The 25,678-nt window shown below is 36.6% G+C and overlaps 1 protein-coding gene across 2 annotated transcripts in view; it reads left to right on the forward strand.

Moving 5' to 3' along the window:
• The window catches only part of TRHDE (thyrotropin releasing hormone degrading enzyme), a 202,038-nt gene that overhangs the window by 170,923 nt on the left and 5,437 nt on the right, over nucleotides 1-25,678 (forward strand). For both annotated transcript variants that reach the window (XM_068190227.1, XM_068190228.1), the window contains 5 exons: nucleotides 7,082-7,229; nucleotides 9,329-9,426; nucleotides 9,918-10,025; nucleotides 21,174-21,341; nucleotides 21,852-21,992. In XM_068190227.1, coding sequence (XP_068046328.1) covers nucleotides 7,082-7,229; nucleotides 9,329-9,426; nucleotides 9,918-10,025; nucleotides 21,174-21,341; nucleotides 21,852-21,992 — 663 coding nt within the window. The remainder of the gene's footprint in view (nucleotides 1-7,081; nucleotides 7,230-9,328; nucleotides 9,427-9,917; nucleotides 10,026-21,173; nucleotides 21,342-21,851; nucleotides 21,993-25,678) is intronic.

A 25,678-nucleotide genomic window follows, 5' to 3' on the forward strand; every position in this document is an offset into this window, starting at 1 on the left:
TTTGAGGTTTTCTTCTGTTTTCAACAGAGGTGAGTAATTCAAATTAATATTAGTCTTTGCTTATGTGGCAACTCTAAAACTGTGCAAGATAATTTAAGCCACATAATACTCTGATAATTGCATTGAATTTGAACTATTCTTTGTAGGATACTTCAAATGCACTTGTGTGGAGTTGAATGTCACTTGAAGAGTCCTTAAATATTTTGCATGTGAGAAAACATAATAAGAAGCAGGCTTCACTTCAAACTGTCTTCCTCTCTGAATCTTTTAATGTTGGAGAGATGGAATTCTAATTAAATGTAGTTCTTAAAATGATCTTGTAAGTCAAAACTTGCTGTCATATTCATTAAAGAGCAGATATGCATTCCTCTCCTGTTTATGTGGAGGTCCATAGCTGGTACAGATCATAATGACTCCATCAAGTCACTTTGGCATCTTAGAAAAATAAAGTCCTTACATGGTCCTTATATAAAGTCAGCTCAATCCTGGGAGGGAAGTATGAGGCAAATAATTCTTTGATACTGGAGATCACAGGACCTTTTTTACAGATTATCCATTAGTTTTCTATGATAAAACGTTCTTTCTGCAGCTTCTGTGGTTGAACATGGATGCCAGTCATCCTAAGTTTTTAATTGTTGAATTCTAGCCCTGCAAGAGTTGAAGGGGAAATCTGTGACTACAAGAGTTAATTTCCCAATTCTCTGGATTGCCTTGCCCAAAGCTTTTTTGACATGTCAAGGTTCAGCATATATGTTTTTACTCAGCTATCAAGGAATTGCTGTTAAAGCACTGTGGGAAAGAATATCCTGAATACATTGGTAGAGACATCAGTCCTTGATAGGTCCTGGAAAATGAAAAAGGCAGATACAGTTATATGTGGATGTTCATTGGTGCCAGGTTTCTCTGTGAGTTATTCTAATCCACACACTTGACTGTTAAGGTAAAAGAATGAATCAACTGTTAAGAATCCTAGCTTACTTTAAACTGTCTCTGGGAGTTAATGAGTATAATTATTCCTATATTGCACATGCACAGAAACAGAACTGATGTTAATCTGATTTGCACATCTGTGTTCTGAAGAGCTGTGTTTTACCCCTTCAAAATTACCCAGACAAAAAGCTAGTCATGTTTTACACATTTCTAAGAAACACACAAGGCAGGGTGAGTTTTAAACCAGCAGCAAGTAAATCACCTCATTTCATTGTTTCTGTAATGCAGACCAGTTTGCTGCCAGCTTGGATTTTCTAATTTTGATTTAAACACATGACTTATAATGTCTTTGTTGGGTGGTGGGACTAAAGGATTTATGGTGCCCTTGTATGTGGGACTCTCATCACTGTGTGGCAACCCTGTCGTTTTTGTGATGGAGTCTGTTTGACTGCTGCTGGATTTATGATAGAAATAATTCAGAACAGAGTAATAATTTTCCCTTGGCAATTACACTACCATTTGGTACTTTGTCCCTAAGGGGAAAATGAATGTGCTGGGATCTGTCCATAAGTTCAGTGGCTCATTGTAAAGAACAAATCAAGGTCAGAATGCAGTTGAATACACACTGATGTTTCATAATATAATCTAGATCTTCTGCTTTTATCTGACTCATTAAAACCTCATGTAATTTAAAGATTATTTTTGATTGCCATGAGATATTTATTGGGAATTCTTTATGAGAGATGTTTCATTACCATGTTCAGTACTTTCTGTTTGTTGCCTCTTTCCTCTTTAGCAATGGCTACTATAGCAACTTCTCCAGTGTAAGCAGGACAGTACCTTGCTAAGCATTGGTCCTTATGATATTATGTGATATGATATCATAAACCACATAGTACTTACATATAACTTCTGGAAAATCTTTTTCCACCTCTGTCCTTTCATAAAAATGATATATCACATTTTCAATACAGTTTGTCAGCAGTCTCCTTTGACATGAAAAACCTGCTGAACCAGGATGTTTGTCTAGAGGTAATTTGTCTAATAACTAAACCAGATCTTTTTGCCAGTCCATGTTCCTGTTCTCCTGTTCTCCTCTTCAGTGTGGCAGGCAACTGTGAAATCAGGAACATAGACAGTGAGACAAAACTCATGTGATGGTGCTGTGTTTCTAAAGCATGCTCTCCTGGGTAGTGGTGGCTACAGAGTGATTGACATGGTGGTAAACTGATGGGTTAGGACAGTTATGTAAAAATTGATAAAGCAATGAAACATCTCAAATGTTTTTTGGTTAAATTTTGCTTTTGTAGTCATGTGTTTCAAATGACTCGGTATGGGGAAGGTTGGCTTAGAGAGAGCTTGTAGAAGCTGTTTTAAGTTTAGGCTGCTTTCTGCATGACCCGTGATGTCAGATCAAAACTCTCTAATCTGAAACGCTATAAGGAAGGATGTCTGCTTTTTGTAGATTGTACTGAAGATAAGTAAACAACAGATAATTTTAGATATAAAATGAAATGGATCTGTTGGTGCTCTTCTATGAATATTTACAGGGCAAAAGATCAGAGCTATGATATTCTTACCTCCTCTTGCCAGAGCAGTACTAAAACAGTAGTGTTCCTAGGTTATCCATTGGCAGAGGCCTATATAAACAAAACAAATTTTTGTCAGGAATGGCAATGGTATGAATCTGCTTTGGGTAGGGAGACTCTAGATGAATTCTTAAGGCTCTTTTAATTCCAGAATCTATAGATGAAATTTTGTAACCTTTTTAACCTTGCCCTTGAGAAATGTTTTACCTGAACACCAGTATGATTTCAGCAATTGTTTTTATATCAACACTGTTTAATTTAACTAATTTATCTGTTACAATACTTGCCAAAACTATCCCAGGTTCCTCTGTGTACCTTTTTAAGGAAGAGATACATGCTTGCTAAGATTCCCAGGTGGCTACTGGAAACATACCTAGAAAAAACTGCACCTGTTTCAGACTAGACATATGATCACACAGTATTTCTGTGGTGTTTTTACTTGTTATCTGGTTTCAGTGTAGCTCATAATCAGTTCTTCCTCTGATGACAGACAGTATTTCAATTTTCCTCCAAGATGGCTAGGCTAGAAAAGACCCTTGTCTCTTAGCCCTGTCTCTTATGCATATGGACTTTGACAGGAAACATCTGATAGTAATTTTGCTGGACCTAACGATAGCAATATGATTGATGGCTAAAAAGACACAAGAAAAATAAGGATATCTGTCACTGACCTTCCAGTGACTTTCTTGAAATAGAGAGTAATAAGTGAAGCTGCATGTGTAGAGTATGTACTGAACTTACACTCTGTGGTACCTTTGAGTGAATATTTCTGGGCAATTATATGACAGGGAAATTATTTCACAATTTTGCTTTTGATGGGAAGGTTGCTAGTTTTAATTTTCTTATTGTTGTTACAATGATGGTGAAACATTTCTGTTCAACATTTCCATAGATCTGTGTTTTTCCAACAGAGTTCACAGAGATACTCAGACTCATTCTCTGTTCTGCCTTCTTTCCTCATTTTGGTTATTGTCCTTCTCCATAAATGCATTTGCTGACTAGATCCTATATAACTATCTTTGAACCTGGTTGTTCCAGGCTAGTGAAGGAGAATCCTAGAATCATGCCAGCACCCTCTGTCTGTTTGCCGCTGTTCAAGTGAGCCCAGTGCAACTTGCTGAATGCAGTATTTCCTGGGAAAGAGAAGTCTTGAAGTCACTCTTAGCACTGGACCAGCTTTTAGTGTAAAGTAAAAGAGTGTGACTGTACTAAAATATGAAAGTTAAGAAACCAGTTTTTGTGCTTTGTGAAGATGCAGAATATTAGAGCATAGCTCACCACACAGTCACACTGCTTTACCAAGATCTGTCTTCTGCTGACCTGGTTGTCATGGTTATCATGGTAGTCATGCTACCTCCCAGGACACTTCACACAGGTCCTAGATTTGTGATCTGGATTTTAGGACTTCTTATACATTTCATGGTTCATGGTTTATTTATTTTATGGTTTAGGGTGAGAGTTTCTCCTTATATCCTATTTTCTCAACTATGAATATAAAGATTAGCGACTTAGTGTTTGGCCTTACCCTTACTAAAATATTTCCTTTTTGTTTGGTTTTTTTTTCTGAATGAAAATACTCCTCGAGGTATTAAAACTGTAGTATATAGTTAATAATTTATAACATACACATTATATGCCACTTTTTATGCAAAAAGGTGAAAAAATAAATGTACTTACTACCTCTTGACAGAAGGAATCTATTTAATGCCAGATAGTCTAGGAGTGCAGTCTATTTGGAGTAAAAAGTTCATAAACATGGCTTAGCGACTAGGGTAAATCAATAGGGCTATCATGGTTTTCTGTGGGCATCTATGAAATAAAATAGTGTAAAATATAAAGAACATTCTGCTACGGTAATGTTTCTGAAGAACTTATGTTTTCTTCAGGAAAGTTGCTGTCTTAACTGCCACTGTAAGAAGATTTGAGATATGTCTCTGCTTAAGTTCTTTCAGAGGTTCATTTTAGCATCTGGACTGCTCAGCATGCGCTGACAGAAGAGTTTAACAATAGTTGTAACAGTCATAACCACTTTTCCTCTAAAACATTATCTGAAGTGATTAATTTGTTGTCATTTATATAAGAATGACAAGCATCTCCCTTCATCCCCAAGAATCTCCCTTCATCCCCATCCCTGCTCTTAGGATTGATTGGTTGATGTGTAGTTGAGGGGGTGATTCTGAAGACACTGGGCATAAGCTCTTCTAGGGTCATATCCAGAAAGGAAAGGATGGTCAGGAGTAAACAGGAAAAAATCTAACTTTGCCACAATCTGTTCATGTGAATTGCACAATACTCTTAGGGAAACAAAAGGAAAAGGGAGAGTCAGGGGGGTGAGACAGGCGTAATTGAATAGTCTGATAAATTTGGAAGTTAGAAGAAGTGAGTGATGAGAGTAACAGCTGTTGTGAAGAGGATGAGTGAGTATCATCATCCAAGAATCATGATTTTGAAACTCATTAGGAAGCTCTGAACTCAGGAATAAGAGATCAATCTCTGAGTTCACTTATGTGTCTTTATGGAGAAATTAAGCTTAAAAAGAAATAATCTGTTTGTTTCACAGTGTTGATTTCCTTTCTGCACTTAGTATAAGTAGATTTAATTTCAAAATAAACTTAAATGTTCATTAGTGCAGCTATAATAAACATTAATATGTTTATTCCTTAAGCAGCATGTTTCCTAGAGCTATTCCTCTTGTTCTCACTCCACACTTTTTCATGTCAATCATATTATCAGTAAAAATAATCAAAAATTCTGTTAGAAAATAATGATGTATATACAACTTCATATATACAACTAGTGTACTTCTTTGCTAACATTATCTCTGAGATTTTTAACTGCAGTCAGTCCAGCATGCTTCTGGCTCCATTAATTACGTTTAGAAATCTTTACAAAGTATGAAGACATAGAACTCATCTTCATGATACTCTGCTGCTTCAGAAACACCACCTATAAAATGGAGTAGCCTTCTGTCTTCAGATGCATTGGACTTTGTCCACTGCCTACTCTAAGTGCTTTACCGCTTTCATTTCATATCTGCTCAGTTCCTCAGCTGGCACAGTGGGCTCCCCAAGTGATCTTGTTTTTCATGCTTGAGTATGTGCTGGAGGCAGAGTTGAAAACAGAGCTGATAAAATGTGGGCAAAAATGACATGAAGCAGACTGGAGGGTGGGATAGATACTTTTGAAATCTGTTACATGAACTCACTTCTTTCCTGAGAACATGAAGGGAACAGAGTGTAATTCTTCCAACAGTGTAAAAAATGAAGGCCTGCAAGATGCGGTGCACATTGCAAGGAAGCAAACTATTTCAAGCAGCGAGGCAGTTTTTACATGTTATTACAGCAGAGATAAAAATTTGTATTAACATATATGCAATGGTTAATTTCTGTAGTAATGTGTGTAATTTTGTTCGCTTGCTATATGTTTGCATTTCTTCCACATTGATGGAAATTAAAGGAACATGTGCAATGAGGGAGAGAAACTAGTCTATGAAGCTATATCATACTGTAGCCTATTAAATTGAACTTTGTAGACTCTACCTTGCTGATTTTAACTATTTAATGAAAAGAGAATCAATATCTCCTCTGTAGGGAGATAGTTAACTCCTTTTGGATTTAAACACCTGCATCAGGAGAAGAGTAGACAATTTGTTTCAGGAAAGTTCACACCCACAGGGTTGCGCTTTGTTTCTGCAGTCTGGCTAGTTAAGAAAAAAGTGCTGTTCTGAAGAAGAAAGTGAGAGCAAAAGCTAAAGCTAGGCATTTTCTGTATTTGGTTTTTAAAGTAACTTTCAAATGCTTGTGTCTGTATTGCATTTTACAAGTAATGCTATTTTTTCAGAACCCTTCCTGTACCCCTCCCTACACTCTTTCCCATGCAGGGGGAGGTCTTTTATGATTGCAAAATATGGGACAAAATTTTAGCTGGTTGATTATTAAACACCTGAAAAAAATCTGTAATTTATGTGCAAAGTGCTGGAACATCCTGAACCAAAGTGGTGTCACTGGATAAATCCTTCCAAAGTGACTTAAGGTGGATAGAAGACAAGGAAGTTCTAAAGAAGTGAGGAGTATAACTGCAAAACTAAAACTTTTTCTTCAGCAGTAGTTATTTTCAATTGCTGATGGTCAGTAGAAATGTTTTCTCAAGCAAAATGCCATTGGTTGTTGATTTTATGCAGACAGCTTTTTATCTTACAAATCAAGAAAGAAGCACCTTCCTTTTGTTTTGGATATTTTTTGATTTTTTTTTCCTTAAAGGCAGTTACTTATTCATTCATGTCTTTCATAGCCACAGGAATCCATTCAAAGTAGGGATAGCTTGTCTGGTTTTCTTTCATGTGTGTTCATGCCTTACTTGATCAAGTCAGTATGCTTCTCTGTGTTGGGAGAGATTGCAAGTTGCTGTTTTTTTTATAAGGTTGATTTTTATGTCATTAAAGTGTGATGAGTTTATTATGTTTTTTTGCATTTTAATTTCATATGTGAAAAAATAAGTTGTTTATGCCCCATCGTGAATATCTTCTGAAAACCAATTTAATACTAACTTCTTTTATTGTGCAGAGCTGGTTATTTACCTCAAAATATTCCTTTGGAGATTATGAGGTACCTTTCAGAGGAAAAAGATTTTCTGCCTTGGCATGCTGCCAGCCGAGCTCTTTATCCTCTAGATAAATTGCTGGACCGTACAGAAAACTACAATATCTTCAATGTAAGAGATACAGTCTTCCTCTCTTTCTTCCTCCAGTTCTTCCTTTCTTTCTTCCACTTACTCTCTCCATCTATCTGTCCTTCCTGCCTTTCTTCCTTTTGCCTCTTACTCTCTCATATTATTGCTAAGATTTGAACTGCTCCCCAGGCAGATACTGTTAATGACCTAGGCATATTAACTTTCTTACTAATTACTCTTTATTTAAACATAGCAGTTATCAAGCTTTGGTTCATTTACAAATGAACAGTGATAACTGTTGTTTGAGGCATATATGACTAGAAGAAAGAAAGGTAATTATCCCCCATGTAAAATGTTATGACAAATAAAGTATTTCACTTAAAAGAGTCAAAGTATTCTATTGCCATATTTTCTCTTTTGAGGAGCCCCTTGGTGATATTTAGGTGGATGCCCAAGATCAGCAAGAACAGCAAATATAGGCACAACTGAACAGAGTACATGCAACTGAAGCAAAGATTTGTAGTCATTATTTCATCCCAAAATCCGTGGTGAATTCAATGCCGTTACCTTAATTAACAAGAATTAGATCACCGTTGAGTCAAAAGCCCATTCATAATTGTGTCCAAAGGGACAGCAGTAATAGCTCGCAGTAGATAATTAAGATAGACATGGCAAATATTTTAACATTTATCTGTAGTTGCACTGAAGCATGGTTTATGAAGTATACAGGATTTGACTCCAGCCAGTGACAATTATGAACTCTTGGGGTTTTTATTCACTATGAATTTTATGTAGGCTACATGTTTTCAACAGCCAGCATATGGTAACTTCATGTAATGTTGTGAAGTCTTCAAATGAAGGAGATTTTTAAAGCCTGAAATGCCTAAGGATGATTTTTTCTTCTTAAATGTATATTTGTTTGTGTGTATATGACCATAGACACCATGCTCAGAGAGGAGAAAGTTAGAGGTGACTGTATGTATATATGTAGACATTAATACATACATAGATATGTAGATAAAAACACACACACATACATATACACAGAGTTACCTGATGACATGGAAAATTATTTTTGTAGAACATATACTAAGGCCTACATGTATACCAGAGCCATAATGTAAAATGACATTGAAATAATTTGCATATTTAGTCTGTTGTTAACTGTAAAGAAAAATTCTTAGGAATCTGCCATTGCTATTTCACTTTTAAACACGGTTGTATAAAGAAAACACAATTTTAACAAATAAAACCAGTAAAATTCACAGTTGGGTTGTGTTTTATCACTACTGATAGGAGTTTTGAAAGCTGAGGTGATAGCGGAGAAAATAAAAAGTCTTTTTAGTCACAGAATAATATATCTGTTTGAGAAAGCTGCAGTATGAATCTTCTTCTGTGTTGATATATATACATGCCTATGCATTCTGTAATAATAAAATAGATGCTCTCCTACGCAGTTCTGTATATCTCAGTTCTCTTTTTCAAATTGGTGAATTCCACTGTAAAAAGATTACACTGAATACAAAGACAGTGGTTTTCTTCAAAATTGGTCAGAATATGTAAATATGTTGTCAGTGTAAAAAGTAGAAATTGCTAAAATATATCTTGTGCTTGTTTTGTTCCTTAAACACACCAGGAGTCTAAACTTAAAGCATAGTGTCATTAAGTGTAGAAAGCTTATTTGCAGCCACATTGTTATGTATTCTGAAGTCAATTGACTGTACCCACATAATGTTTTGGCCATAGCTATGGATATTAAAACAGTGTTCTTTTAAAAGTGAACATGCAGAGTGTAGTTGGGATTGGCCACAAAGTAGAAATTAAGCTATTGGAACTCTTGTAATTTTTCAGCTGTGCATTGTGAGTTCAAAGTAGCATGTAATAAACTTTAGAAATTCATGGATTTTATAACAGTAAATTGTCTTATACTAGGCATCTAATCAAGTAACTCGTCTAGAGACTGCTTCTTACTATAGCGGTGAAGGAAGATTATAAGTGGACAAGTAGCTTTGCTATGTCTTTGGAAATGGACATTATTTAAGGGTACAAAGAGAGACAAAACCTCACTAGTCAGCAGTATTTCAATTTAAAGTCAAATAAATTATTTTTAACATTAAATATACTTTTCTTTTTCTCCTCAGGAGTATATTTTAAGACAAGTGGCATCAATGTATCTGAAGCTTGGATGGCCAACAAACAATTTAAACAAATCACTTGTTCAAGCATCATACCAACATGAGTACTGTTATATTTTCTTTTTTATTGATTATTTGGGAAATATAATTATAGAAATGCAGCCTCCTAAAATTTAGTCATGTTTAGCATAAATCAATCATAATTCCCTAGCTCTGTCACCCTTCTGTTTTTTCCATTCTCCGTTGCAGGGAAAGCAGAAACATGCTGTGAGATGAAGTCTTCTTTCTTAAATTGGGAAAACATGATTTCCTAAGCCCCAACTTAATATCTGATTGCAATAGATTTCTAAGAACTTGTACTCATGTGACCACAGAGGTCAGGAAGAGTGCCTAAGTGTAAATGTGGGCTGGTTTTGATCCATATCCTTTCTTTAGTTGTTGCAGGCATTAAACTGACACTGAGATTTGTAAAGCCAGATTGTCTTTGATATGTTGCCCAACTAGTGGTTGCTGTCAGTGTTATAAGAAGTATTTTTTTGTAAACATTCAAGCACATTTGTTAAAGCAGCCTTATTGCTTTCTTTAATTTGGACAGAGAGTTGCGTCGGGAGGTCATCATGTTGGCCTGCAGCTTTGGGAACAAACACTGTCACCAGCAGGCTGCAACGTTAATATCTGACTGGATTTCTAGCAATAGGAACCGGTAAGTGGAGCTGAAATGTGTATTTCACATTTCTATTGCTGAAATACAATACAGCTTTTCCTTTTCTGCCTGCCCTGTCTGCTGTGCCCTCTTTCACAAAGTTTTTTTTTCAGGAGGAAGCAGAAGTTGCTGGCTGTCATTTAAAAATGTCTGTGGGATTTCAGAATGAATTATTTGACTTTGCATATATGAGTGGGTGGAGGGGATTCCGCCAACTCCTGCTAAATTACTGTTGGATAATTCTATGCTAGAAGATGACAAGGTGGGTTTTAAGGATGGATTTAAAGGAAGAAAGATGAGTGAACACCATGTTGTCAGACAAACATGAAACCTGTGTTGAGGTAAGAGAGCAGAAGGTGCTAAACATTTAAAGATGTGATCGGGGTTAGAGATAGAAGGACTGAGAAGTAAGGAAGGAGATGTGTTGGAGGGAAATATTACAAGGTATTTAAGGGTGAAGACTTCAAAATTAATGTGATTCAGGAATACATGGAAAAGCTTGTGTAAGGATTCAGAGAGCAGATAATATTAGAGCTGATGTCTTGAGCGTAAGCAGCACTGTAGTGGTTTGACAGCAAATATGTAAGTTAGGCTGTCAAGACACAGGTTTCTTCAGCTGAGGCAAAGGAACATGGGCCATGGACTGTGTATGAAGTTATCTTTTAAAGGCAAGCATCTAAGAAATATGAAATAACTGATATTTCAAATACATAAGTATGTAGTGTTCTATGAGATCAGTGCAGAGTATAGGTTAAGACCACAACTTCTTTAGAAAGAATAGTGGATTTTCTGATTATGTGAAATATTTACACTGTATACATTTGTACATCACATGATATTTTGGTTTAAAAGAGAATATTTTACTTTCATATGCAAAAGAAAAAGATACAAGTCTATCATTTTTAGTCACAGTCTTTTGTTAGTTTGGCAAAAGGATCAGATCTCTCTAGCCATACAAGCAAGCAGAATTTTTCAGAGATTTCTCGGACTTACGGGTGTTTGTTTGCATTTAGTGTATTTGTATTTAGTCTTTGTAATCTTTAAAAATCCTTTACAGGCATACACAGTTACATAAGTATCCAAGTGTCTTTTAAAACCAGCCATGAAGAGAAATTACTTTCGTATATGACTTTAAAACTTCTGGAAAAAAAATAGCTTGAAACTATCACTATGTACCTTTAAGTAAGATGTGTGTGAGGTGGAGGGTTTTCTTGTGTAAGGTGACACCAGACATATTTACCATGAATTATATATCCCAGTGTTTTATATGAATTCTTATCATAAGCAGCAACAATCATATGAAGCTATTTAAAGAGGCAATTAAAGAGAAAGAATAATTGGAAACAGTCTGCAAAAGTAATTTGCTTAGATATCCATTTGCAAAATTAGTTAATCAAACCTAGCATTACCTATTAGCATGCACAGCAGTAGATTATTCACTGTTAAAAAAGCTGTCCCCCTGCAAAGCTACCTGCCTGTGTCTTTCCAATAGGATTAAGAAAGGAGGCATCAGAACAGAAAAACATAACAAAACACAAGCTTATTGCTTTACTAACAGTAGGAAGAGAGAAAAGGAATAAATTTAAGGAGCTGTCTGAAGATTCATCTTCGCCTTTCAATGGGGCCATTTTTGGTAGCAGAAGATTGTGGTTGCCAGCATATGATGAGTATTATGATAAAAACACCACAGCAGGGCAGAGGAGAATAGCTACTAAGTTAAAGCAATGTGTTTCTCAAAGGAACTGCACAGTTTTGAAAAATGGCTGCAGCAAATAATGTAATTACAGAATAGAGATTGACAGCTGATAAATAGGGGCACAACTGGCAAAGAAGATAGAGACACATTTATTTTTTAAGATTGTAGGATTTGTTCCATCCTGTCCTCCAGAATTTCCCAGTTTTCTCAGAACAGAATGCAACTAATATATGAGCAAAACTCATTTCCTATCTACTTACATTGAAATAACATTACAAAGACTACTAGCAATAGCAGCTCAGTAAACATAAAATCAGCTTGTGTTTCACAATAACAGCATTCGTAGGATATGTCAGTGTTCTCTCAGGAATGTTCAGATCCTGTTGAATCAGAGCTACCCTACAGCACCTTTACTCAGTTTAAGCTAACTCAGACTGAAACCTGAGAGTAAAACAAGGGTTCTTTTCCCTGCTTTTTTCTAAGAAACTGATGATCTCACGATCAGAATTTAATTAGCATGGTGTTTGAGTCATGCTTCTGCCTCTTTTAGCACTTTAGAGGCAATACTAGCTCAAGTGCAAAGGGCAAACAAGATACATGCAGAGAGCACATCTAAGAGGTACCAGTTTGTATTCTTTGTCATCAATCAAGTGTTTTGCTCAGTTTGATGCCCTTAACCGCTGTTTGTGAATTTGCTGCAAATAAACTCCTCAGAACCTGTGAGATTCCCTCAGAGCTTGTTTCCTCACAAAGAAGGGGAAACTCATGCTGCTCCTCTTTCTCCAGACTTCTCTGACAACTGGTGAGAAAAGTTCGTGGCAGATTCAGAAACTCTATGTATTCTTGCCTATTCCATTCCTTATCAGCAAATACTGTAAATGTTCTTAGGTTTGCCATTCCCTCTTCTGAAACAGAACCATGTAATTGACTGATGATTGCAAAAAGCCTGGTTTTGGTGGGTTTGCATAGCCAGAGCAAAAAAACAGAGTTCCAGAGAACTCAGAGATATTTTATATATAGATATAATTTGAGTGTCACTGTGACAGTAAAAATAAAGGTTAGTTTGCAACATTACTGCCCATCACCCCCCAGAAAGTTTATTCTGGAAGATGACACAAATTTTTCAAAGCAGTAGAGACAATGGAATTAGGTTTGTGTCTCAAGATTTTAATCAAGTGAAAATTAAGTCAGTATTAAATTAAAATGTGCTATTAAATCCCACATAAATGCACAGTCAGTAAATCATATAAGGGAGATTTTTGATTCCCTGACAGTTATTGCAGTTAAAGTTGAAATAACTATAACAGAGAATGGGCTATTAATAATACTGAAGAAATGCTAATATTCATAGCTTTTTAGCCACATTATTAATCTATGACCTTTTAGACTTCTTTTGAAATGTTTTTTCTGTTTTACTTGTAATATTTAGTTTTGGATAAAGTGTCAGGTAGTACAGTAACATCTAACTCTATTTTACTGGCATATGCTTACAATTGCTGTGGTTTTTAGTAATTACATTTAATCTGGTAGGTCCAGAAATTAATTATCATCTGCTCTTTGCAATAAGAAAATGATTGCGATATCAGATACTGTTTGCATTTTCTAATTATATACTCTTTACTGTGCAAATAATTTGCCACTGTTCAGCAAGTAAAATAATGCTCATTCTTGGCACAAGACCAGAGGTCCTCTTGTATTTTCAGTACTGTTTGAAAAAGCCCTTAGATTTCCACCTATAGTACTGCAGATTTTCTTCTGGAATTACTGATAAAACCCAATTTACATGTGATCTACAGCACTAGTCTCTATGCATGAAAGTGGAAGTCAGTTGAGAGGCTGTGAAGACTCGTATTTCTAAAGTGCCTTAGGTATTTCTTCGTTTTTGGATGCCTGGCTCATAGGGCACAATCAGAGGCTCAGAGTTACGCTTCCTACAGGGGGATTTAGGGCGTCTAGAAATGCAGCTGGCGGCAGCCCCTGTGCTGTGAAGAGCCTCAACATGAGATTCTGAAGTGTGAGTGGGACCTCTTAGGGTCCGGCACTACAGGTAGTAAGAAGGATACCTATATCAAATGAATACATAAATGGCAATCTTAGAGCATGGCGTCCTTGCAAAAGATGCCTTTCAATATTGTCACTAAAGCAGGAAAATGACTGCTCCTTTTCTTTTCCAGCACAGCTGCTCTTCAACACCTTTTCAAACAGTAGTGCTGAGATTCCAGCAGTTTGCTGTGCTTCGGTTTAGTACCTCAGCCCTGTATCTGCCAATGCAGAAAGCAAGCCTGATGACCTGTCTGTGAGGTGTTTGGCACAGCGTTAAGATGCTGCAACACACTTCCCTCCTCTAGCTTCAGCTCAGCATCTGGAATTTATTTCATTAGCAAGAGAAATGATACAGCTCTCCAGTCTAAAGATGAGAGAGCATTCATCTGAGGGAAAAGGGGCTTCAGTACCTGAAATACCAGAAATACTTAGTGTGTGAGGGGCTTTAGGTGGTATTGCTCATGACCACTTTTTCAGGGCAAAATGCCATTGAGAAAAAAAGAAGCATAACTGAGAAAGAAATTTGTTTGTACAAGGAGCAAACCAAACACATAGCATCAGAAGCAGAAGAGATAGTAAGGAGACATCTTGTTTCGCTGGTTTAGGAATTGGTATATTTTATTCCTTTCAGTTGTTAAAAACAGTCGTTATTTCTTTCTACTGAAGATCTGAGGTTAGGCCTCAAAGTACGTCTTGCAGTGTTGTAATCAATGAATTTAAGTAATTTTACTCTTTATTTTTTAAATGGCTGATTGCTTGGAAGGGCTGTAATTACTTCTGACTTGAGGGTGATATTAAAACAATCATTTTCACTCTCTCAAATTGGGATATATGCTGCTCCTGTACTGGAACAATGGAAACCCTTGAAACTTTTGTGTTAATGTTCAGAAGAATACAGAGTAGCAAATGTATAACCAAGCTGAAATTTCCCTTGTAGTTTGAGAATGTAAAGTTACTGGGATTCAGTCAATAGCAGAATGTTGTACAAGAGAAGCTACTCTTGGCTGAAAATAAAGATGTTTGCTTCTACCTTCATTTAACTGAGCTCGTCCCTGTGGAGCTTTCATGTGTGAAGAAATACATTATTCACACTTCTTGGATATAGCAGCATTGTGGTTCAGCCTAAAAAATTAACAAAATTACCATTCAATGCCTGCCTGAGCTTAATAATCAGCCTTGTTAACCCCTTTAACCTTCACTGCACCTATTCTGAGAGAAAAACATGTTTCTAAGAGGATTAGCATTTTCAGACTTCTTGCCTTGGATAGGTTGAGTAAGCATGTATTTCTGAAGTTCAGGAAGGAATGCATGGAGAGCTGCAATATGTAAACTCCTGACAGGCGATAAGAGGGGGTAATATTCAAATACACACCATGGTGGCTTGAAGCATAACTTACCCATAGACATGAGCATGTTTTTACAAACATCTCTGTGGAGGCAGGCACAGTTATCTTCCAGCCACTCTTACCATGTATCAGCTACAGGTTGCCACATATACATTTCTGCTGGCAAAATTGACTGTAGATGTATGCTTGCTTGGGGCAAAGTTAAACAGGATGATGTAAACATGAATATATGAGAGAGCTGCTTTGATTTGAGACAGCAGATTTTGCCTTCAGCAGACAAAGGAGTTCTGATTCTGTTAGTAGAGCTGTGGTGACGCTGTTCTTCTGCTGACATACAGCACTGAACAGTGGGAGATGATAGTATTGCATCAGACACAATTATGTGCACATGTTCTGTGAGATGTTACTGGACCTCTTGGAAGGCCCCAGCTAGTCATAGCCACTTCCCTTTGCTCTGATTTTTAACTTTAGAAACATAACCATTGCTATTTATTGCCGTCATTTACATGAAAACAAATTACCTTAATTAATTGCCTAAATACCCCTAGAAAACTTAAGGTAAATGCATTTCACTGATGCTGATGTCATCACTTTGGGGTGATTTTAGTTTCAATGCATTTTTTACTATTTGTACTATTCATCTTCTGTCACAATCACTTTGATGAGTTTTGATGATGTTTGCAGTGAGGAGTGCAGGCTCTTGCACTGAATTAGGCTAAGCTAGCATCCATTCTGTAACCCATGGGTTAATGAAGTTTGCATTTGTCTGTCTTTGTGAGTGAGGAGAAGTAGAGACTGATGGATGATTCTGAATGCAAATACAGACATTTTAAAACTTTTCTGGTCTAATAATCTAGATTGTTCTGAGAAATCTTGGAGTGCTGAGGTGGGGCCATGTCACAGGACCAGTAGGAATTTCAGACAAGTCCTGTCTTAGCCTCAGATTTTGGCAACAGTTTCAATTTAAAAAATTATTCTGGGCAGCAAGTACTAAGGATGGCAGACTATTTTAATAAAATAAATTATTTATTAAACAGACAGGAGCTAAAAGACAAAATATCTTAATCAGAGTTACTTACTGCACAGTATAAAACTAAAAGGAATTACTAGTAGGTTACAGCATGACATAAGCCAGTGTACAACATCAAGGTACCTATATTAAAGCTAGCAAAAGATATAGTATTGGTTAGGAGTCAAATGTAACTTAACATTGAAATTATGAGAGTGTACACAGATTCCTTCACTCAATCTCAGTGGGAGTAACCAGGAAGCAAGCATCCCTACTCATGGGAAAAACTCCACACATTTCCATGGAATGTGTAGAGGATTTCTGCTTTGTGAGAGTGTGGTGTAGTTCTTATAGTTTGTAAAGTGAGGGGTCTGTCAGTGAGAAATCCAACTTACCTTCAAGATCTTACATCAACATTAAGATGTTTATTGGCAGTTGGGAGATGCCAGACCTATGTTAACCCTGTGGTGCCAAAAGAACTCACTACAAGACAGCTTTTCCTGTTTCAGTTGTCTGACTGGTTAACCAGCAACAGATAAGCTCTTGTGGGGGGCAAGGTGCCCAGCTACAGATCAGAGATCTCTCAAAAGAGAATAAGAGATGAACTTTCCTGTTCTGTCTGTAGGTTTCAAGTGAGAACACATCTATGTGTTGTTTGCATTACAAATGAATCACTTTTGGTTACTAAGTAATGAAATCAGGATCTTACCTCTCTGCAGATTAATACTAAACAACATCATCTAATCTTTTAAAGTGTAATAATGTAGATATGGGCTTTTTCAGTGACTTCTGTTTGCCATTTCACTTTTGTCATGCTGCTGTGATGGTTAGGAGAATTGTTTAGTTCTTAAGAAAGTTGTAAATAATGAAGTAAATGTCTTCCATCTCATAATTTGAAGGATAGTGATAACCATCAAGCCAAATTTGTGAGTCGTGAACCTCCACACTTGTTCGTGCAGATTTTGTGTTTCCTCTACAAGGAATAACAGGTTCACGTCCATCCACCTGCAAGTGGGCAGTGTGCTTACTTGGCTGTAGCTTTAACAACTCAGTGGAAATGCCACCAAAAAACAATTGCAGGAGTGTGTTGCATGTCTATAAACAAAACTCCCCATAGATCTGAGGGAGTAGTAAATTACCAGTCATTAATTGAAGTAATTTCAATAAAGTCTGGCTTAGGTGATAGAAAATCAAAAGTTTTTCCAAACAAGCCTTTTTTCTTTCCTTTTCTTTCTCCTTTATTTCTCTAATTGCTTGCAGTTGATAATTTTATTTCTGTGTTTCACATGGACACAGTGCTGCTACTGTCTTGCAACAACTTAGAAATGTACTTAAGTTTAACCGCCTACATAAGTATTTGTGAGAACATGGCCAACAGGTTAATTACTTTTGTTAGTTTCTTGGAAGAGGCACTGGGTTCTTTCAAGAGATTGATGCCTAGCAGCTATTTTTGGAAATTGTTAGCAGCAAACATGAAAAAATGAAAGTTATTTTAATTTTTTTCACACATGAGTGTCTGATAAATGTAAAAAAATAAAGTGAAACTCTTCTTCTGTTTGAAACCCCTAGAAGCTTTAATTACTGAAAAAAATCAGGCATAACTATTCATGCATTTTGAAAAGTTTCTGGAGCTTTGCCAGCTAATGTGAGCCAATGTTGCTGAAGTGATTAACTAATTAATAGGTTGTTACAACATTTGAGTAGAATCTTGCACTCAAGTCAATAAAGCTTAAGGAGGAAGTAAACACTGTTGAGTGCATGAGTTAATCAAGGACTTAGCACTTTGAAAGACCATCTGGGTCTAAATAGAGAGAGGACTTAATCTTGTAAAAGGTAAAACTGGGCATTATGGGGCAGCTGGTTCAGGCAGTGTTTTTGTCTTCTGACTTCTTTGTGTCACCACGTTAAAATGACCCTCAATGTAGTGATTATGGATTAGCAGTAATTAATTTGAAATCCTTAAAATTTAGATAGATTAGCCTCCAATTTTCTTATTCAAGGATGATCTCTCCACAACTTTGCAAAACAGTTGATCAGAAATGACCATATTTTTGTTGCAAAAACTGTCCAGAATGGACAAAGGCATATGTACTCAGGGATTGGTGCCACAAGGAAGTACTTAACTCATCACTCAGTTATTAAAAACAGTGTTGAAGATCTTGACTATGCTGGTTGCATGTTCACTTGTGGGGGATCTCTAATAGGAATGAGAAGGAGCAATAGCAGTCACCATCACTTGAGGGACAGGAACCCTGCCTGCCTCTGTCAGACCCATGTGATACCTGAAACTTGCGAGCACAGGACAGGGACTGTGCATAGCTTTGCCCCAGACACCTTGAGTAGCCACATCCTCAGTTAATATCCCCTGAATTCGAGGTGAGACAGGTGCCTGAATGTTGAGCCCATCACAGCTCTGTACCTCAGTTTTCAAGGGGAAGTTCTGCCCTCTCTCTTAGACTGGGTATGTACTACGGCAAAGGATCATCCCCTCCTCTTTCTGCACAATGGTGCCAGCAGCATGACTCCTGGAGTTTCTAATGGAGAATGGGAGTAGAAGATTTAGTATTGAGGTTTTTAAAAATAAGCTGTATGGTGCTCTTCTTTATAATAGAATCTGTATTAAAATCTGCCAACAGAGTACTAATACTTCATTCTTGTGTCTTATCTGAGCCTTGTAACCTATTAAACAAGATTATAAATATAGTCATCAAGAAAAATAGGCTTAAGTTAAATGTTAAATTGTTACAAAAATCAGAATAATGTACCTGATTAATTTCTTTGTCAAATAGAACCCTAAATGGTGTTGAAACTTGTTACTTAATCAAAAAACTGTCTAAACTGTGTGCATTTACATTTTAAAAAATTAGAACACAATTTCCCCAGAAGATAAATAATTATGGTCCAATTTTATAAGTGTATCTTCAATTGTTAGAACATACATTAAATAGGAGCAAATATGTACCAATTAATTATGACTTAGAACATTATTCTTAGCTCATTGTAGAGCTTTATGATTCACTCTTGAAAAAAAGAAATCCCTGTAAAGGCACAACACGATTTTAATTAATTTTTTTTTCTAACTGTTTAATTTTTAACTTTTTCTCCCAAAGTGTTTAATTTTAAATGAGCTCAACTAGCTACATATTTCATTCTCACCATCATATCTCTAATGTAAGAAAAATAAAGTTTAATAAATTGGATCAGTATTCAAATTAAAGCCATATAAAGTGATGCTCTTAAATGTTTATATTTATTCTTCTGAAGTATCCATCAATCATATTAGCTCTTTAAAAATGAGAGCAGCCTTGAATGCACAGATGAGGTTTCACTAACAACAGGATGTGTTCTGCAGTGTTATAACCCAAGCAGTGCCAAGATAATGGTAATTTTATCCGCTTGATTCGGTTAATACAAGGGGCAAACATCCACATGCTGATCTAGTGCCTTGGAACTGCAATTTTCCAGGAACCTATAATACTAAAAAACCTGTAGACTGGAGAGATTTCAGATATTTAGAAAATGATAGAATACACACCTAAAATGACTGGATGAGTGAGAAATCAGAAATCCCCACAAATGGTCAAAATTCAGAGGACTCTCTGTAGGGGCAATAGTTAAAGAGAAATTACTTGGGGGATATTTGCATTTTCATAAGTAATTTTCATTTCCACAAGAGGAACCCCCTTGTCTACAGCGCTGATTGCAAGCCTCTCACAGGAGTAGTTTGTTGTGTTTCATAGCTGTACATTTTGTAGTTTCTGAAGGTAAGCCTTTTAAAAGCAGTATTTGTGCTTCATGTTATGGTTTGTAGGGGGTGATTTTTTTCACATTGTCCTAATTACTTAGCTTATAGGTACAGACCTAAAATTTTCCCTGGAGCAGTTTATTGGATGATTTTGATTAGAACTGCTGCAGCACTGCAAGTATACTACTGCTGATTTGGTGCCGGTAAAGTTTTCTTAGGAAGGAAAATGGTGACATCTAGGCTATGGTCATGGGATCAGCTCCATCACTTGTCTTAAGGTCTCCTTCCTTCCCAGAGATGCACATGATCCTGTGCTTACTGACTCCATTGCTGCTAAAATTGCTGGTGTTGGCCCTTAGAATGTAAAAAAATGGCTACTTGGGAAAGCTCATTGAATTGATATGTTTTACTGTAAGTTTTGAAAGTGAGGAGTACTATCTGTTCTGGAGTTAGACATCAGCTTCTAGGTACATCTGCTGCTGTGTCTGTTCTAGCCAAACACAGATGACAGTCCTTCCAGCCCACACTTCCTACCTGAATGAACGGGACAATGGTACAAATGTTTCAGCTTCTATGCTTGTATAGGAAACATAAGCAAGGTAGGAAATTGAAAGCCCAGCTGAGACCTTTCTAGAAGAACACTGTACATATGCACATACTATATATACACTAGGTCTGAATTCAGTAGTTTAACTGTAGTTTGAGTTGATATAATTTAGCAGTAATTACAGTACTCTATGGCACAGCTGATTTTGTACTGGTATATGCTGATAAAAACCCCCAGATTTTTCTGTTTTCTTCACTCCTGACAATATCATGTTTAAGTATCATTTTCACAGCAGATCCTTTCTTACTTGTATGTTACTATATGAAGATGAAGCACTTTCCAGCACAAGCAAGGAGTTTCTGGCTGCTCAGGTCCTGTTGTAAAACAGTGCAAAGGACGAGAAGAGCAGATTTGGCACAGAACCCGGCAACAGTGATAAGATCCCGTACTAATTTGGAGAGCTTATGCTACCTGTAGGTTATGTGGCACATTGTGAGCTGATGAGCTACATGACCAAATTCTTTCGTCTTCTGACAATGTGACGGCGTTATGAAGAAAATGGCAAGCATGTGCTACCCTTTAGAAAGCCCATTAGGATATCCTGGAAAATGTTGGTGGCAGTAAAGGGAAGCAAATGTAATTTTAAAAATGACCCCATTACTGTTGGACAATAATTTTGAAATCTTAGAAATGGTCCTCCTTTGTATCCAATATCAGGAGGCTGCTTGTTTACCAAAATGCTAATACTGATTTCTCTTGTAGAATCCCTCTCAATGTGAGAGACATTGTCTACTGTACAGGAGTTTCACTGATGGATGAAGATGTATGGGAGTTCATTTGGATGAAATTTCATTCTACCACAGCAGTGTCTGAGAAGAAAATACTATTAGAAGCCTTAACTTGCAGTGATGACAGAAACTTGCTCAACAGGTAAAAAATACTCTATATTTGAATCTGTTACTAATAATCACTTCAACAGTTATGGATCGTCTAAAGGAAAGAAATTTGCTTTTCCAGTACAGGTTTACTGTCTGTTTAAACCATCTTACACTTTTGCATTAATGCATATGAAAATTGACACATACTATCTTTTCAGTTCCAGATTTTCCTTTGTTCACTGGAAATGTTTTAAATCCTATAATAATTATTGGTATTTTTTGTTATCATGCCCTTTATATACAATTTCTTTACCAATCTTATCTTACAGATTTCATAAAAGTGCACATGTAAAGTTGCACTCAGCTTTTATTGAAATCTTTTTACATCGAGATTTTTCTGATTCATAAATGTGTCCAGTCTTTGGAATCATAGAAATAAACCACTGAAGTCACTTGGACACTTAAACAGTTCAGCAGTGATCTTTTTTTCCCAAGAGTTTCCTGAGGGACTGATGTTAGACAATGTGTTTGTGAAACTACATGTTCTTGTTTCTCCCACTAGACTTTTGAATTTGTCTCTCAACTCTGAAGTTGTCCTGGACCAGGATGCAATTGATGTGATAATCCACGTAGCTCGAAATCCACATGGAAGGGATCTTGCTTGGAAGTTTTTCAGAGAAAAATGGAAAATACTGAATGCTAGGTAAAGATAAAAATTCTTAATTTATTTTCATTTTCTTATATTGATATAATTTTTGTAAATATTTTATAGGTACGTATTTATGTAAGTTCCTGAATCTAGTCCATTCTCTTTTAATCCATAGAGATGTCTCTAAATATGAAATAGCTACGTATGAGTCATAAATGCATTTATTCATGGATTATCACACAAACGCATAGAGACATTTGTCTCTTAGCAATCATCTGTATATATATTAGTGTATTATGTCTGTGCTTATGATAATGAATTTTATCTATATGTCAAGTGCTGGAGTCCTATTTTTACACAGAGAAAAAGCGGCAGTTCCCAAAGGAATTTTTCTGATTTAAAGTCAGATAGAAAAACCACTCTTTTAAAAAATATTATTTCAGCTGTGGAAAAAATGCACATTTTGAAACATTTCCATTTTCAAAAGGATGTTAATATAGTGTCATCCCCTTTCTTTCCACTCAGTGTTTCGGGTTAGTTTTAAGTAATAGAGGAGCAACATTTTGAATTAAAAATAGATGAACAGAAAGGAGACAAGGTTGCTCCTTAAGCGTGCTTCTCTTTCTCTTTGAACAAGTGCTACATGCTCCTACTCTGAAGCCCAGTCAACATTTTAAAATCCTTTTTGATTAAGATTTTGATATTAATTCAATGAATGACAAATTTCTGTAGTTCTTTAGGGACAGCCTGAGGGCATGAAAGATTGCACAGCAGCTCGTCTGATACTGACAGATTAAAAATTATCATAACTTGGATGAGATTTGGATTCTCAAAGGCAGGTGTCCAAGATTTTAAGGCATCCCATGCCAGGTCACACCTTTGGTGTTCGCAGGAAAGGCATTGCAGATCTGCTCCATTCTGGACTTGTGAGGAGCCAACTATTGTACGACAGAATATTTGAAATGGTATATTTAAGGTGCTCTATTTAAGCAACTATATCCCAGTGCCCAATGAACACAGATGCAAACTTCCTATAGATTTCACAGCATCAAAGTAAGAGTCAAAGAAACTCAGATACTGAGTTTAGTTTTCCTAAAAATTCAGAAATTTGTTCCTGCTGTTTTGGATAATACTTAGTACTATAGTGAGATTTTAGAAGAAGTTCATCTGGGAAAACAGGTTTGAGCTGGAATTGGTTTTGGAAGTTTATATTAAAAGAGCATAATTCTTGAAAGCCATTTCCAAAAAAGCTCTGAGAGTGCTGAAGAGTTTAAAAATTAAGAATTCTCTGCTTTTGGTGTGATTATTCCAAGAACTGGACTTGTAGATAGAAACTGGATAGCAGATGTATTACTATTACACAACCCAGTTCAGATAGCAAATAATTTTTCAGGTTCCTCCAGAGATTTATCCACAGTTTAGGCAAAAAGCCATCACAATCTGTATTGCTACAAACACATATGCTGTAGTTGTGTCCTGCCTTAGTAAGTATATTTATCTGACAGCCTGGCTAACACCTGTGATTTTAGATGTGGACAATGTTAAGCAGTGTAGAAAAATAGAAAATATTTAACAAACTGTGCCACATGCCAAATCTTTTGGGTGTTATAATTTAAAATAGCTTAACTTCACCTGGATTTTGAATTGTACTTATTTCACTTGCTTGAGATGCATCACTGTGCATATCTGAATTCATAACAATCAGTAAGGCTTCATCAAAGACCTGTTATTGTCCTTTTTTAAATGAAAATAACAGAGAGTTTGTCCTTTTGCTCGACACTCTCTTTGGGTTACCTTCATTCAGTTTGATCTCCAAACACAAGTCAGAGCCACCAAAAAGAGCACCTCTCCTACAAAGACAGGCTGAGGAACTTGGGGCTGTTCAGTCCAGAGAAGAGAAGGTTGCATGGAAACCTAATATCAAAATTCCAGTATCTGAAGGGCACCTACCACAAAGCCAGAGGGGGAGTCTTCACCAGGAACTGTAGTATTAGGACAGGGAGGAATGGGTACAAATAGAAAAAAATATGTTATATATTAGGAAGAAATTTTTTACTATGAGGGAGGTGAAACACTGGAACTGGTTGTCCAGGGATGTTATGAATACCCCATCCCTTGGCAGGGTTCAAAGCCAGGTTGGATAAGGCCTTGAGCAACCTGGTCTAGCAGGAGGTGTCCCTGCACATGGAGGAGTGGGGGTTGGGACTGGATGATCTTTAAGGTTCATTCTAATCCCTTAATGTTCTGTGATTCTATGATTAGGTTTCTGACTTGAGCTCACCACATTACTGCATTTTAAAAATATAAGCTTTATTGTAGAATTATGGTTCAAGAAGAACATGCGCTTCTTGGAGCAAGTGTCAAGGACAGTCACACAGGTGATACAATGCCTGGAGTGTCTGACTTAGGAAGACAGGCTGAGAGAGTTGGGAATGTACAACCTGGGGAAGAGAAGGCTCTGGGGAGACCTTATAGCACCTTCCAGTACCTAAAGGGTCATTACAGGAAAGCTGAAGAGTGACTTTTTACAAGGGCATGTGGTGATAAGACAGGGGGAAAAGCTACATACTGAAGGAGGGCGGGTTAGATTAGAAAGCGGGAAGAATTCCTTTACTGTGAGGGTGGTGAGGTGTTGTTGGATAGGACTTCGGGCAACCTGGTCTAGTGAAAAGTGTCTCTGCCCATAGCAGGGGGATTGGAACTGCATGATATTTCCAACCCCAACCATTCTAGGATTCTATGATACAAGTAGACTTTGTCCCAAGGCATCCTTTTCCTACAATTATAATTTATTATTTAATTTGATTCCAAATTAAAATACTTTGTATGAAACATTAATTTAATAAGGTGATATCTCAGTGGTATTTTCTATTTTCCATTTAATTTAGTATAAAAGTGTTGATATTTCAGATAGTAAAGTGAAATAGCTGAGAGGGATTAAATTACAGCTCTATTTCCTCTTACTTTTAAACATAGCATGTCAAGGAGCTAGAATTGCCACAAAATATTGTTAATCCTTCATATTTTTACAGTATGCATGTCTTCACATTGTCCAGAACATATTGATGATGTATAACATCTTCAAAGTCACTCATATAATTTACACAGCTGACTTAAAAATTGAGGTGCCTAACAAGTCTTTAGGAAGAAATCTGTGGGACTAAGACTGCTACAACTCTGAAAAAGAGAATTGAAAATACTACGCTTGACTTCATGTTACCTGAGCATGCACTACCTTGTCTCCTAAAGCATTTTCATCCTGTGAGCACGTGTCAGTGTGTGAAAATTTAATATATCAGATGCCTATAAGAATTTCTTCGTTCTCAAGTGCTGAATCATTTGTCAGCATTTGGGAACTTGACAGTATTTGGGAAGGCATTTATATCTGTCCAAAGTAAATGGACTATGCTGCCTCTAGAGATTGCACAAGTGCAAAGCCTGTACAAACGTGGGGAACTGAAGGGTTTACATCTGCAGAAAGAAAGGTGCAGTGGAGAGTCTGTGTCTCCAGAATATTTCCCTGAAGTACATGTTTATAAGGCCCTGGTTCTGTTGTGCTGTTGTCTTTCCTATGGAGGGTGAGAAGACTGACACTTGTAAGACCAAATACTTTTCCTATTTATTCTTATGTTTCTCACCTGCAAAATACTGTTTTGGAAGGTGACTTTTTCTAGCTTTTTTATCAGCATAGCTTCTGTAGAAATTGCTGTAAATGGCTGACTTCTTACCAAATATACATA

Source organism: Anomalospiza imberbis, chromosome 5, assembly GCF_031753505.1.
Source record: "Anomalospiza imberbis isolate Cuckoo-Finch-1a 21T00152 chromosome 5, ASM3175350v1, whole genome shotgun sequence".
In the NCBI taxonomy this organism is placed as follows: domain Eukaryota; kingdom Metazoa; phylum Chordata; class Aves; order Passeriformes; family Viduidae; genus Anomalospiza; species Anomalospiza imberbis.